Below are 13,884 nucleotides of genomic sequence, written 5' to 3' on the forward strand. Positions count from 1 at the left end.
TCAGTCCCCGGACACGCCTCTGTCTGTCTGTCTCTCTCCCAATGGGGCAGGGGATTTTCCCTCCCTGGCACTCATTAACCCGCGCTGTGCCCTGGCCTCGTGCCCTAGGAACCCAGCCGGCCCTGGGAGCCCTCAAGGACAGATCTGCCTCTGCCTGTGGAGTGGGTGTCTCTGTCCCTGCTGGGCACTGGCACAGTGGTAGCCGGGCGTTGGCGGTAGCCGGGCGTTGGCGGTTGCCGGGCGTTGGCATGGCGGGTTGCCGAGCGTTGGCGGTTGCCGGGTGCTGGTGGTTGCCAGGTGTCGGCATGGTGGTTGCTGGGTGTGGGCAGTTGCTGGGCATTGGCACATTGGTTGTCGGGCGTTGATGATTGCCGGGTGCTGGTGGTTGCCGGGTGTTGGCGGTTGCCGGGCAGCCCCGTTGCCGTGCCGCCATCTTAGGCTGGCTGGGGCTGGCGGCGCGGCCTCTCGCTCCAGCTCTGCCGCTGCCTCTTCCCCTTCGTCAAATGGCTGCAGCAGGCACAGGCTGCTCGTAAACCCGGCTGCCAGCGGGCACCGGGCAGTGCCAAGTCTCCTCTTAAAGAGACACGCACGCCCTCCTCTCTGCTCGGGATTAGGGGCCGGCCGCAGGCAGCTGGCTGGGGGGAGCCCCCCACCTGCTCGCTGGGCTGGCCGGCTGCCCTCGCTCTGCCCCCACCCACAGGGCTCCCTGGGGGCTTGGGTGCGAAGCCCCCCTCGCCCGGTCCAGGGCTGCCCCCTTCCCCAGAGAAGCCTCTCAGGGCGGGGCTGGGCCCCCTCCTCAATTCCAGCCCCTGGGGGGGGCCTATTCCCTGTTGCCCTCTGACCCCCCCCGGCCCTCCAGAGTCAGAACCCAGCCCCCCGGCTCTATCGCAAAGCCCCTCCCCACCTCCTGTAGCCCCATGACGCTCCCAGAGGAGGGGCCCCCTGGCAGTGCCCTGCCCCTCGCCCTGCGTGCCAGGCTCTGGCTGCCGTGACCCGTCCCCCGCCCAGGTCCGGTTACTGTGGGTGTTGGGGGGCACTCCCTGGTGGGGGGACTGTCCAGTGCCCCGCCTCCCCACAGGCCTGTGGGCAGCGTGGTACCAGACCCCCCCCAGGGCGTGTGGGCAGCGTGGTACCAGACACGCCCCCCCAGGGCCTGTGGGCAGCATGGTACCAGACACCCCCCCAGGGGCTGTGGGCAGTGTGGTACCAGACCCTCCCAGGGCGTGTGGGCAGCGTGGTACCAGACCCCCCCGGGCCTGTGGGCAGCGTGGTACCAGCCCCCCCCCAGGGCCTGTGGGCAGCGTGGTACCAGCCCCCCCCCAGGGCCTGTGGGCAGCGTGGTACCAGCCCCCGCCCAGGGTGTGTGGGCAGTGTGGTACCAGCCCCCCCCAGGGCCTGTGGGCGGTGTGGTACCAGCCCCCCCCAGGGTGTGTGGGCAGGGCGGTACCAGCCCCCCTTTTATTTCCCCCTGCCGTTGCCACGGGGGGTGTCCTGGGAGGGCCAGGATATCTCCCCTGCCCCATCCCACAGCCCTGCCCAGAGGGGGACCAGCCCGGTGGGCAGTGCCAGCAGGGTGATACCATAATACCCTAATAAATACAGCGCCCTGCACAACAGGGCCCCAGCCACGGGGGGCTCTGGGCGCTACCGTAATACCTCTAATAACAGTAAGTTTGGGTCTGACTCGGGCTGGCGAGCAGTGTTCTGTGTCGGGTCTGGGGTGCCCGGGGTGATGCCAGGCACCCTGGCTCTAGCCTGGATGTGGGGCTGGGGGCGGCCTGGAATACCAAGGAGAGTGGCGTGGGGCTGAGAGAGAGGGCGGCAATGGGACCGTGTGCACCAGCAGGGATCTCCTCCCTGGGGTCAGTATCCAGCCCCAGGCTCCTGGCACCAGGCTCACATGTGCCTGTAGGGGCGGGTAAGCATGCCGGCTTGTTATTGTAGGGTCTCCCGGGGGCACCGGGTCACTCAGGGTGGTTTGTTATTGGAGGGTCTCCCGGGGGCACCGGGTCGCTCAGGGTGGTTTGTTATTGGAGGGTCTCCCGGGGGCACCGGGTCGCTCAGGGTGATTTGTTATTGGAGGGTCTCCCGGGGGCACCGGGTCGCTCAGGGTGGTTTGTTATTGGAGGGTCTCCCGGCGCTGAGGAAGTGTGTGCTAGGTCCCGAGTATGGCATGAAGGCACAGGTGCCGCTGAGTAGGGACAGGGCAGCGGGTTCCGGACCCCCAGGGGACGACCCAGACACTTGGGCCAGGAAGGGGAGAAGGATCCTGCCTACTGTGGATGCTGGCTGGTGGGGGACCCCCTGCTTGGGGTTTGGGGGGGCTCTCCGATTACAGACGTGTCGGGGGAGCTTGTGCCATGCTGGGGCTCGGGGCCAGCACTGATGCGGAGCCCTCCACCTCCTGGCACTCCCATCCCAACGCTGGCCCAGCCCCACCCTGCTTGGCCATGGGCAGGGGGCCGGAGGCGTGGGCGGGATGACCCACGGCAGGGCACCGTGGCCTGGCAGTAACCGGGCAGCGCAGGGGATGGGCGAGGAGGGGCTGGCCCGGGGATGGGAGGCAGGTTTGAGCAGTGATGGGAACCCCCCCGACCCGAGCTGGCCAGGTGGGAGCCGGTGCCCCTTGGAGCAGAAAGGCCCCATGTCCCAGGCGTGGGGGAGGCGGGGGCAGCCCCAGGGAGGGGCAGAGCCGCGGGGGATCAGGGCGCTGGGCCAGACAATGCCTTGGCTCGTGTGACCCGGGGGCCGGGGCCGGCTGCCAGCTGCCTCTCGCTAGCCCTCACCCCTGACAAGACCCCCGCCCCCAGCCTGCCCCCCAGTGTGGTGGGAGGGCTGCGTTCCGGGCCCCGGGGGCTGGGCTTAAATCCTCTAGTCTGTGAGCAACCCTGTGGGGGCAGCTGAGTGTCCTATGGGGGTCGTCACGGGCGGGGGAAGAGAGGCACAGGCAAGGGGGCTGGTTCGAGGTGGGTCAAGGATGGGGGTGGTTTGGGGGGGCCCCATATCCCCATGGGCTGCCAGTTTCTCCTTCCCATGCCTTCCAGCTGGGGGCAGGGGGGGGCAACCCGGCACGTCCAGAGATTCTGGGGAACTGGCTGATGCGGGGCAGGGGCAGTTGCTTCTTCCCCATAAACCCAGCAGAGCTGGTGGGAGGGGGCAGCCCTATGGAGCCCCCAGCCCCACGGCTGCCACGCTCACAGGTCTCTCTCACTTGGGGGGCTCTGACTGTCCCAGTTTCTTTCTGGCACCTTCCTCACGGACAAGCTCCCCAGCTCAGGGAGCCACTTGGATCTGGGGGAGCTGGCAGGGGCTTGGTTCCCTACGCCAAGGCCGGGCAGAGCTTGTGGGGGGCATTCGGTGCCCAAAGGGGGTCCCAGAGCCAGGCAGTTTCCCCCTCTGCTAAGTTCCTGCTGTGGGGTGGGGCACTGCCAGGGTGAGATGGGGTTAGACCGTCCAGGAGGTGCTAGAGCTGTCGGGGGGTGGGGGGGATGTGTGCGTGTGTGTGACGTGTGTGTGACATGGGTGTTACATGTGTTGTGTTTGTGTGTGTGTGTGTTACAGCCATGTATTTTGTCCATGTGTGCACATTACAGTCACGCTGTGTGTGTGTGTGTGTGGGGGATGTTACACGTGTGTCACACAAATGAGTGTGCGAGGCATGCCTGTTCCATGTGCTTAGCGTGTGGGCCCACCTCTGCATGTTGTGTGTCCATGGCAGGCGCGGGCAGTGCGTGTTGTGTGAGCATGTGCGCTCCCTGGGTGGGTTCATGCGCCCGTCAGGTGAGCACTGCGGGCGCTGGTTCCCTGCCCGGCCTGCCCCTGGCTTCTGGGCACTGCGGCTCACGGGCTGTTGTTCTGCGCAGGGCGGGGCCCATAAATCCCGTGGCTGGGAGCAAAACTGGACCCGTTCAGCCCGTGCCGTCCATGGGCTGGCAGAGGGGCTGGGGGGGTCCGTACAATGTAGAAACCAAACCCAGGCGTGGGACTGGGCAAAACCCACCCGCGGGGCCTGGGCTGTTAGTGGTTACTGGCCCAGGCACGGGGGCTGCGGGTCGGGATTGAGGGGCACCGGGAAAGCTGGGGGGAGCTGGGACAGCAGGGGACTGTGGGTGGTGATTAGCAGTGGGGGGGTGGGGACGAGGTTGCTTGAGGGGGGGGCGGCGGGTCCATCCTTTCTCCTGAACCCTGTGACCCCAGGCGTGCCTTAGCCCTACCCACCAGCTCACCGGGCGGCTCTAACCCCTTCTTTGCCGGGCTGCTCCTAGCAGGCATCAGAGCCGCTGGCACGGGGGATCTCCGCAGAGCCCAGAGGCTGAAGGGAGGGAGCCAACCTCGCCCAGCAGCACATCCGACATTCCTGCTGCCTCTGCTCACCCGGCAGGACTCCAAAACACTGCACACGCTGGCTAGACAGGGACCCCTGGCCCTGCGCTGAGCGGCAGCCGCCTCTGGGGTGGGGCCCGGGGGCTGTTTATACAGAGACCCCTGGCCTGGCGCTGAGCTGCAGCCACCTCTGGGGTGGGGCCCGGGGCCTGTTTATACAGAGACCCCTCGCCCGGCGCTGAACTTCAGCCACCTCTGGGGTGGGGCAGGGGGGCTGTTTATACAGAGACCCCTCGCCCGGCGCTGAACTTCAGCCACCTCTGGGGTGGGGCCCGGGGCCTGTTTATACAGAGACCCCTCGCCCGGCGCTGAACTTCAGCCACCTCTGGGGTGGGGCAGGGGGGCTGTTTATACAGAGACCCCTCGCCCGGCGCTGAGATGCAGCCACCTCTGGGCTGTGGCAGTTGTGTATGGACATTTCCATGCATTTATTGGTGTTTGAGGCCTGCTGCTCTCATGAACCCTTTGCTGGCTGTGGAGTGTTTTCCCACCGTAGGACGACCTGTTGCTTTCAAGAGATTTTGGACGGTGGAGGCTGGAAGATTCTATCAAGAGATTAGGGATTGTTCTAGTATCTTGGCATTCTTACATATTAGGTGTATTACGGTAGCACCCAGGGTCCCGTGGTGATAAGTGCGGTACATTATTAGGTATATTATGGTAGTTCCCAGGGTCCCGTGGTGCTAGGTGCTGTACAAACACCGAACAGACGGTCCCTGCCCCGATCTAATAACAAGCCCAGAGACAGCAGGTGGGGACAGACTGACGGGTGGATGGGGAAGCCCGCGGGGCCAGCTCTGGGCAGCCTGGCCAGGGGCGGGGGGTTAGTCGGCGTCCCTGGGATTGGCAGGACAAGGGGGAGCTTTGCGGGGGTTTCCAGGACCCCCCAGCATGAGGGGCAGCGGGAGGAAGCCCGAGGGGCTGGTTTGAACCGTGGGCTGGTTGCAGGCGGGAGCACAGAGACGATCGGCCGGGGGGCCTGGATGGCGCAGGCAAGCAGCTGTTGTGGGGTGCATGGAGTTGGGGGAGGCTCAGATGGGGGGCTACAGTCCTGGGGCCGAGAGGGCACTGCCCGTGGCCATCGAGGGGGGGGCTCCGCGGCGGCCATCGCTGGCCCTCCCATCTCCGTGCCCCCCAGCCAATCGCGCCCCGACTTCTGGGGCCGGCCCGGGCAGGCAGGGGCAGGGCCCGGATCCCGCTGCGCTCAGCTGGGCAGGGAATCGGTGGCTGGAAAGTCTGTGCTGAGATTCGAACCAGAGCAAGCGGGGCACAGTGAGCTGGAGTGTGTGGGCAGCACCCCCTCGGCCTGCAGCTCACGGCCCCTATCGCGCCCCTCGGCCTGCAGCTCACAGCCCCTATCGGGCCCCTCGGCTTGCAGCTCACGGCCCCTATCGCGCCCCTCGGCCTGCAGCTCACGGCCCCTATCGCGCCCCTCGGCCTGCAGCTCACAGCCCCTATCGGGCCCCTCGGCCTGCAGCTCACGGCCCCTATCGCGCCCCTCGGCCTGCAGCTCACGGCCCCTATCGTGCCCCTCGGCCTGCAGCTCACGGCCCCTATCGGGCCCCTCGGCCTGCAGCTCACGGCCCCTATCGCGCCCCTCGGCCTGCAGCTCACGGCCCCTATCGGGCCCCTCGGCCTGCAGCTCACGGCCCCTATCGCGCCCCTCGGCCTGCAGCTCACGGCCCCTATCGCGCCCCTCGGCCTGCAGCTCACGGCCCCTATCGCGCCCCTCGGCCTGCAGCTCACGGCCCCTATCGGGCCCCTCGGCCTGCAGCTCACGGCCCCTATCGCGCCCCTTGGCCTGCAGCTCACGGCCCCTATCGCGCCCCTCGGCCTGCAGCTCATGGCCCCTATCGCGCCTCTCGGCCTGGGGCGAGTCTCCCTCCGCTCGGGGGGGCGGGGTTTGGCTGAGTGGAGCCAGGGTTCGATCCCTGCTCTCGCCTTCCCTGGGGGCGGGGAGCCCAGGGTTGGGCTAGCAGCGGCTGCAGGTCGGGAGTGAGGGGCACTGGCAGGGCTGAGGGGAGCCCAGGGCTGGGCCAGCAGGGGCTGTGGGGCGGGAGTGAGGGGCACTGGCAGGGCTGGGGGGGAGCCCAGGGCTGGGCTAGCAGGGGCTGTGGGGCAGGAGTGAGGGGCACCGGAAGAGCTGGGGGAGTCCAGGGCTGGGCGAGCAGGGGGCTGTGGGGCGGGAGTGAGGGGCACTGGCAGGGCTGGGGGGGAGCAGGGGGCTGTGGGGCAGGAGTGAGGGGCACCGGAAGAGCTGGGGGGAGCCCAGGGCTGGGCGAGCAGGGGGCTGTGGGGCGGGAGTGAGGGGCACCGGAAGAGCTGGGGGGAGCCCAGGGCTGGGCGAGCAGGGGGCTGTGGGGCGGGAGTGAGGGGCACTGGCAGGGCTGGGGGGGAGCAGGGGGCTGTGGGGCAGGAGTGAGGGGCACCGGAAGAGCTGGAGGGACCAGGGCTGGGCGAGCAGGGGGCTGTGGGGCAGGAGTGAGGGGCACTGGCAGAGCTGGAGGGACCAGGGCTGGGCGAGCAGGGGGCTGTGGGGCGGGAGTAAGGGGTACTGGCAGGGCTGGGCGAGCAGGGGGCTGTGGGGCAGGAGTGAGGGGCACCGGAAGAGCTGGGGGGAGCCCAGGGCTGGGCGAGCAGGGGGCTGTGGGGCGGGAGTGAGGGGCACTGGCAGGGCTGGGGGGGAGCCCAGGGCTGGGCTAGCAGGGGCTGTGGGGCAGGAGTGAGGGGCACCGGAAGAGCTGGGGGAGTCCACGGCTGGGCGAGCAGGGGGCTGTGGGGCGGGAGTGAGGGGCACCGGAAGAGCTGGAGGGACCAGGGCTGGGCGAGCAGGGGGCTGTGGGGCAGGAGTGAGGGGCACCGGAAGAGCTGGGGGGAGCCCAGGGCTGGGCGAGCAGGGGGCTGTGGGGCGGGAGTGAGGGGCACTGGCAGGGCTGGGGGGGAGCCCAGGGCTGGGCTAGCAGGGGCTGTGGGGCAGGAGTGAGGGGCACCGGAAGAGCTGGGGGAGTCCACGGCTGGGCGAGCAGGGGGCTGTGGGGCAGGAGTGAGGGGCACCGGCAGGGCTGGGGGGGGCAGGGCTGGGCGAGCAGGGGGCTGTGGGGCGGGAGTGAGGGGCACTGGCAGAGCTGGGGGGAGCCCAGGGCTGGGCGAGCAGGGGGCTGTGGGGCGGGAGTGAGGGGCACTGGCAGAGCTGGGGGGAGCCCAGGGCTGGGTGAGCAGGGGGCTGTGGGGCGGGAGTAAGGGGTACTGGCAGGGCTGGGGGGGAGCAGGGGGCTGTGGGGCAGGAGTGAGGGGCACCGGAAGAGCTGGAGGGACCAGGGCTGGGCGAGCAGGGGGCTGTGGGGCGGGAGTGAGGGGCACCGGCAGAGTACTTAGAACCAGCTCGCATTACGGTGTCTCCTGATCCGACCCCCAGCACCCGATGGCGTCTCAGGGCCTCCTTGGGGAGAAGCTGGGACTGTGGGGGGCAAGTAAAATCCAGGCTGGCTTCCCCCCCTTCAGAGCACTGCTGGCAGGGGGCCGTGCCCGGCCTGCCTGGGCGAGATAAAGCAGCCGGGCATCGTAGGGGCCTTGCCAGCGGCAGGTTTGTGTTTGTTCAGCTGCTGCCTCCCGATAAGGGTTTAGTCTCTGGATAAAGGCTGGGGAGGGAGGGGGGTGTCTCTCCCCCCAACAGATCTGATGGAGGGAGGTGTGGCTGGGGCAGGACTCCTGGGTTCTCTCCCTGGCTCTGGGAGGAGTGGGGACAGGGACTGGTGGTTAGAGTGGGGGCCTGGGTGCCAGGACTCCTGGGTTCTATCCCAGCTCTGGAGCCGTGTGGCTGAGAGTAAGGGGGCTGCCCCATAGCTGTTCCCTGCCGGGGCCCCTGGGGAGCAGCCCCTGCCCAGGCTGGGCTGAGCGCTCTGGGCCCTGGGATGTCTCACAGCTCCTGCCCAGCCGGGGAGGGCCCTGCCCTGCACCCCCAAAGTGCCGCGAGCCCCACCCCCACTGAGTTGTTAGCCAGCACTAACGAGGGCTCTGGGCTAAGGAGTCTAGTCCCGGGGAAGGGGCTAGCGTTAGTGACGGGGATAGAACCAAGGAGTCCTGCCCCCGCCCCCTCCGCTGTAACCACCAGACCTCCCTCCCCTCCCAGAGCTGGGGAGAGAACCCAGGCATCCTGGCTCCCTACCCCCTGCTCTAACCACCAGACCCCACTCCCCTCCTGCAACCCAGACCCAAAATGCCCAGCTGGGCCCAGAGGTGGCGGGAGCTTGTGCCTGGGGAGGCCTCGAGAACCCGTGTGTTTCCCTGCTCCTGCGCCAGCCCCCGCGCCAGCGCCCTCCACGCCAGTGCCTCACAGCCTTCCCCTCTCATCGCTTTGAAGGCTGCGTTTCCCCGGTCCCAGGGCTCAGCCCCTAGCCCCGTCCGTCCCTCAGCCATGGGGCTGCTGCTAGCCGCCAGCACTAAGATGGCTGCCAAGTTTTAAGATGGCTGCCAGCAGCCGGCAGGGCCGAGCAGGGAGCGGGGCCTGAGCCAGCTTTGGGGGGCCGGGCCTTGGAGGAGATGGACCCGGGGCAGGGGGTGGCGCCCCGGCTGATGCCAGGAGGCGGGGGCCAGGAGGGGGGGCAGAGTGTGGGCTGTTGACATAGGTAACCCGCAGGCTGGCGGCCGTCCGTGCCAAGCCTGCAGGGGAAGGCTGAGGCCGATTAACTCTTCGGAAGCCTCAGGCCTGGAGGTGTCCAGCCGGGCAGCCCCATGGGGCACTGCCGGAAAACCAAGGGCAGTGCCCATCTCTTGGGTCCTCGGCCTAGTCCTGTGCCCAGCGCCAGCTGCAGGGCCATGGCACGACCCTGCTGCCGAGGAGCCGCTGCCTCCGCCGGGGGGATGGGGGCTGAGGAAGGGGGTCGGGACGTGGCCCATTAACCCCAGCAGAGAAAATGTGGGGTGAGGGTGGAGGAAGTGCTGCGCCCATGGGTACACTACGGGCGCTACCACTGCACGCTCATGGCACCAGGGCTGCAACGCCCGGGCAGTGCCACTGCAACACCCAAACTGCGCCACTGCAAAGCCTGGGCTGTGCCACTGCAATGCCCGAATCGCGCCACTGCAACGTCCGAACTATGCCACTGCAACGCCCGGGCTGCGTCACTGCAATGCTCAAATTGCGCACTGCAACGTCCGAACTATGCCACTGCAACGCCCACACTGCGCCACTGCGAAGCCTGGGCTGTGCCACTGCAACGCCCAAATTATGTCACTGCAATGCCCAAATTGCACCACTGCAACGTCTGGGCTTTACCACTGCAACAACTGAACTATGCCACTGCAACGCCCGGGGAGTGCTAATGCAACACCCAAATCGCGCCACTGCAACGCCCGGGGAGTGCCACTGCAATGCCCGAATCGCACCACTGCAACGTCTGGGCTGCATCACTGCAACGCCCAAATTGCACCACTGCAACACCCGGGCAGGGCCACTGCAGTGCCGGGGCTGTGTCCTGATGCGCAGTAGGGCTGGAGGGGGGCTGGCTCCAATGCCCTGTATTGGGGAGGGGCATCGGGGGGAGTGGAAACCGGGTGGAAAATGAAGGGTGAGCAGCTCTATGGGAGCCCTGAGGCCGCCCCGGGTCCAAGGCCCCAGGGGGTGGGCAGCTCGGGGGGGGAATGGGGAGGGGCCATGGCACTGCTGGGTGCACCTGGGGCACGGTTCTGAAGGCCACTTTGGGACAAGCTATGGGGAGTCTCTGGGGTCAGGCTGGTTCCCCTGGGGTGGGTCTGGGTTTGTTGTTGTCTGTTCTGGTAACGACACAGACCCCCGCCAGGATCGGGCCCCCTGTGCCGGGCGCTGCCCAGACCCTGACATCGCTCTGTGTTTGTGTGTTACAGAATCCGGACAATCAGACAGTTCAAACCAGCAAGGAGATGTGGACATCAAACCACTGCCCAACGGTGAGAGACCCCCACAACCTCCCATAGCCCCCCACAGCCCCCCCACAACCTCCATTTCCCCATCCCCCCAGCAAATCGCTGTCCAACAGTGAGAGACCCCTACAGCCCCCCATAACCCCCTAGCTCCCCACAGACCCCATCTCCCCATCCCCCTATCAGACCACTGCCCACTGGTGAGAGCCCCCCACAGCCCTCTGTCTACCCCACGTATTCCTTGCCCTGCTTCCCTGCCCCAAGATTGAAAGTCATCAGCAGAGCTGGGGGGGCAGGGCTGGGCTAGCAGAGATTGTGGGTCGGGAGTGAGGGGCATTGGCAGAGCTGGGGGGGCAGGGCTGGGCTGGCAGGGGCTGCGGGTTGGGAGTGAGGGGCATTGGCAGAGCTGGGGGGGCAGGGCTAGGCTAGCAGGGGCTGTGAGTTGGGAGTGAGGGGCATTGGCAGAGCTGTGGAGGCAGGGCTGGGCTGGCAGGGGCTGCGGGTCGGGAGTGAGGGGCACTGGTAGAGCTGGGGGGGCAGGGCTGGGCTGGCAGGGGCTGCGAGTCGGGCGTGTGGGTCACCAGCCGAGTCCATCACCTTGCTCCGTGCTCCGATTGCTGCCCCACTGACACCCGTCTCCTCCCTCTCTTCAGGGCATTTGACTTTCCAGGACTGTTTTGTGACGTCGGGCGTCTGGAACGTGACGGAGCTGGTCCGAGTGTCCCAGAGTGAGTGACAGCTTCGGGGGGCGGCCCTAGATCCCCCTAGGGGTCCTTTCTCCTCCTCGTACGTCTCCAGGGGGTGGGCTAGAGAGGCTGGCACGCGGTGCCCAGGACGGGTGCCCGTGGCAGGATATGGAGAAACTGGCCGGCTAGGCAGGCGAATCGTTCTCTGTCTCCATCTCGCTCCATCGTTCTATTTCCGCCCCTGCCCTGTGCCCCTGATCTCACTCAGCTCCCCCTTGGCAAGCGGATCCTAGGGGCGTTGGGAAAGGCCCGGGAGGGGGCAGGAGCCCCCCTGCACACCCACAGGCTGGCTGGGAGCTAAGCCAATGGCTGCTGGGGTGGGTAGGGGAGGTGGGCACTGCAGAGGAGGAGGCTCACACACCCCGTGGCCGAGCAGCAGCTGGGGACTGAGCACAGCTGAGCCAGTCGTCCCGGGCCGGGCGAAGGCCTAGGCACCGTTGGCAGAGCCAGGGGGGCTGGCGCCGGGGGGCACAGGCCCAGCAGAATGGCAGCTCTCCCAGGACAGGGGAAAGTTTCCAGCCCCTGCGGTTGGGGAGAAAAGCTCGGAAACGGGACCTGAGCGTAACCGACACTGCCTGAGCCTGCAGAGAGCCTGAGCCCATCGCCCTGAGGGGGCGGGGCCATGGGGCAGGGGCGGGGTTATGGGTCGTGTCAGGTGATTGCTGTGCCCAGAAGCTGGTCTGTACGGGGCGTAGTACCCCTGGCACCAGCTGCGTGCCCGGTGCCCCGCAATGCCCCTCACCCACTGTCTCTCCTCCCGCAGCTCCTGTGGCCACGGCGTCGGGTCCCAACTTCTCCCTGGCAGATCTGGAGAGCCCCAGTTACTACAACATCAACCAGGTGACCCTGGGCCGGCGGTCCATAACGTCACCTCCTTCCACCAGGTACGCTCCGGCCGCCCTCGGCCTCTCCCCCTCGTCAGATGGGCCTGCCCTGGGGCCGATGGGGGCCGATGCTCCACTCCCCACCCACTGAGCCAGCCTGTCCTCGCCCTGGGACTGCATCAGAGTCGGCCCCCCTGTTCCCCACCTCCCCGCCTGTCACCCTGCCCTGCGGCCAATCAGGGCCAGCGCCCCCTAGAGGGGAAAGGCCCTGAGCCCGCCTGTCACCCCGCCCAACCTCTCCCCCTCTCTGCCCCCCCCCCAGCTCCACCAAGCGCCCCAAGTCGCTGGATGACAGTGAGATGGAGAGCCCCGTGGACGAGGTCTTCTACCCCGGGACGGGGCGCTCGCCCGCCGCCGGCAGCAGCCAGTCCAGCGGCTGGCCCAACGACGTGGACGCAGGTACGGGGGGGGCGCGCAGATCGGGACAGGGACCCCCAGGGGGCTCACCACGTTGTGCATTCCCCCCAGAACACACCAGCAGGTGTCAACCTGCAAAGATCCCCAGCTCCTCCCCCGTATGGGCCCCCTTGTCACCCCAGGGCTGTGCCCGGAGTGCGGGGGTTGGGCCCCCCAGATTTCCTGCCCCCCGTATCTCCATGCGGTGCCCTGGGAAGCCATGGGGCATGGCTGCACTCCAGCCTTTGCAGGGAAGAGCTGGGCCAGTCTGCGTCTGGGGGGCGGGGGGAGAGAGCAGCTGCCCCATGGCAGGATGTGGGGCTGGGGGCTGCGTTGGGGGGAGACTAGGGTGAGGCCAGGAGCTGGTTGGTCCAAGTCACAGAAGCATCAGAGTCATTTGGCATCTAGGGGCTGGGCTAGCAGGGGCTGTGGGTCGGGAGTGAGGGGCACCGGGAGAGGGGAGGAGGGCAGGCCTGGGACAGCACGGGGCTGTGGGTTGGGAGTGAGGGGCACCGGGAGAGGGCAGGGGGGCAGGCCTGGGCTAGCAGGGGCTGCGGGTTGGGAGTGAAGGGCACCGGGAGAGGGCAGGGGGGCAGGCCTGGGCTAGCAGGGGCTGCGGGTTGGGAGTGAGGGGCACCGGGAGAGGGCAGGGGGGCAGGACTGGGCTAGCAGGGGCTGCGGGTTGGGAGTGAAGGGCACCGGGAGAGGGCAGGGGGCAGGCCTGGGCTAGCAGGGGGCCAGAGCACCTTGGCTCCTGTAAGGAATTAGCGGCGAGCCCCCAGCGTGTCATTCGGGGGCGGGGGGCAGTGAATGGTGAGACTGTCTGGGAGCTGCTCTCTGTCCATCCATCTCTGTCTGTCCATCTGTCTTTCTCCATTCGCCCCCCTCTGTCTCCTCAGCTCTGAACAATTCACTGGTCTGTATAAACAACGAAAACTCCTCTCTCAGGGAGGGCAGTGGGGTCTAGTGGTTAGAGCAGGGGCTGGGCGCCAGGACTCCTGGGTTCTCTCCTAGTTCAGGGAGTGGAGTGGGGTCTAGTGGTTAGCCCAGGGGGCTGGGAGCCAGGACTCCTGGGTTCTATCCCTAGCTCGGGGAGGGGAGTGGGGTCTAGTGGTTAGAGCAGGGGGCTGGGAGCCAGAACCTGTTGGCTCTGAGACCTTGGTGAGCCCCTTCCCCTGTCTGTGTGAACTGGGCATTGTTATTCTGATTTCCATTCTGTCCGTGCCAGGGTCTCTGATCAGCACTGGGTCTGGCGGGCGTCATTCTGGGCACTGGGAACCCCCCGGTGATAACCCCCACTGGGCGCTGCAGACACACAGCAGGCAGCAGATGGATCAGATGGGGAAACTGAGGCATAGACAGGCAGCGACTCTGAGTGCCAGGATCCAAACCCAGATCTCCTGGGCCCCAGCCGTGTGGGGTGGGGACAAGCACCTGATAACGTGGGGGTAGGGGCAGCGCTTGTGCCATCCCGGCAGAGGGCAAAGCCTTGGTCTATAATCCCATAAGGCCAGCACCCCCTGCTGGGCCCACAGGTTATTACCCTGGGTGCTCCCCGCCCTGAGGGTCAGGGTGCC

At 67.4% G+C, this 13,884-nt stretch overlaps 1 protein-coding gene across 16 annotated transcripts in view; it reads left to right on the forward strand.

The window, feature by feature from the left end:
* Positions 1–13,884, forward strand: part of NFIX (nuclear factor I X) — a 156,242-nt gene that overhangs the window by 119,042 nt on the left and 23,316 nt on the right. For all 16 annotated transcript variants that reach the window (XM_024101300.3, XM_024101301.3, XM_024101302.3 and 13 more), the window contains 4 exons: positions 10,246–10,308; positions 10,935–11,009; positions 11,791–11,911; positions 12,174–12,310. In XM_024101300.3, coding sequence (XP_023957068.1) covers positions 10,246–10,308; positions 10,935–11,009; positions 11,791–11,911; positions 12,174–12,310 — 396 coding nt within the window. The remainder of the gene's footprint in view (positions 1–10,245; positions 10,309–10,934; positions 11,010–11,790; positions 11,912–12,173; positions 12,311–13,884) is intronic.

The sequence above is a fragment of the Chrysemys picta genome, chromosome 22 (genome assembly GCF_011386835.1).
Source record: "Chrysemys picta bellii isolate R12L10 chromosome 22, ASM1138683v2, whole genome shotgun sequence".
NCBI classification, from domain to species: domain Eukaryota; kingdom Metazoa; phylum Chordata; order Testudines; family Emydidae; genus Chrysemys; species Chrysemys picta.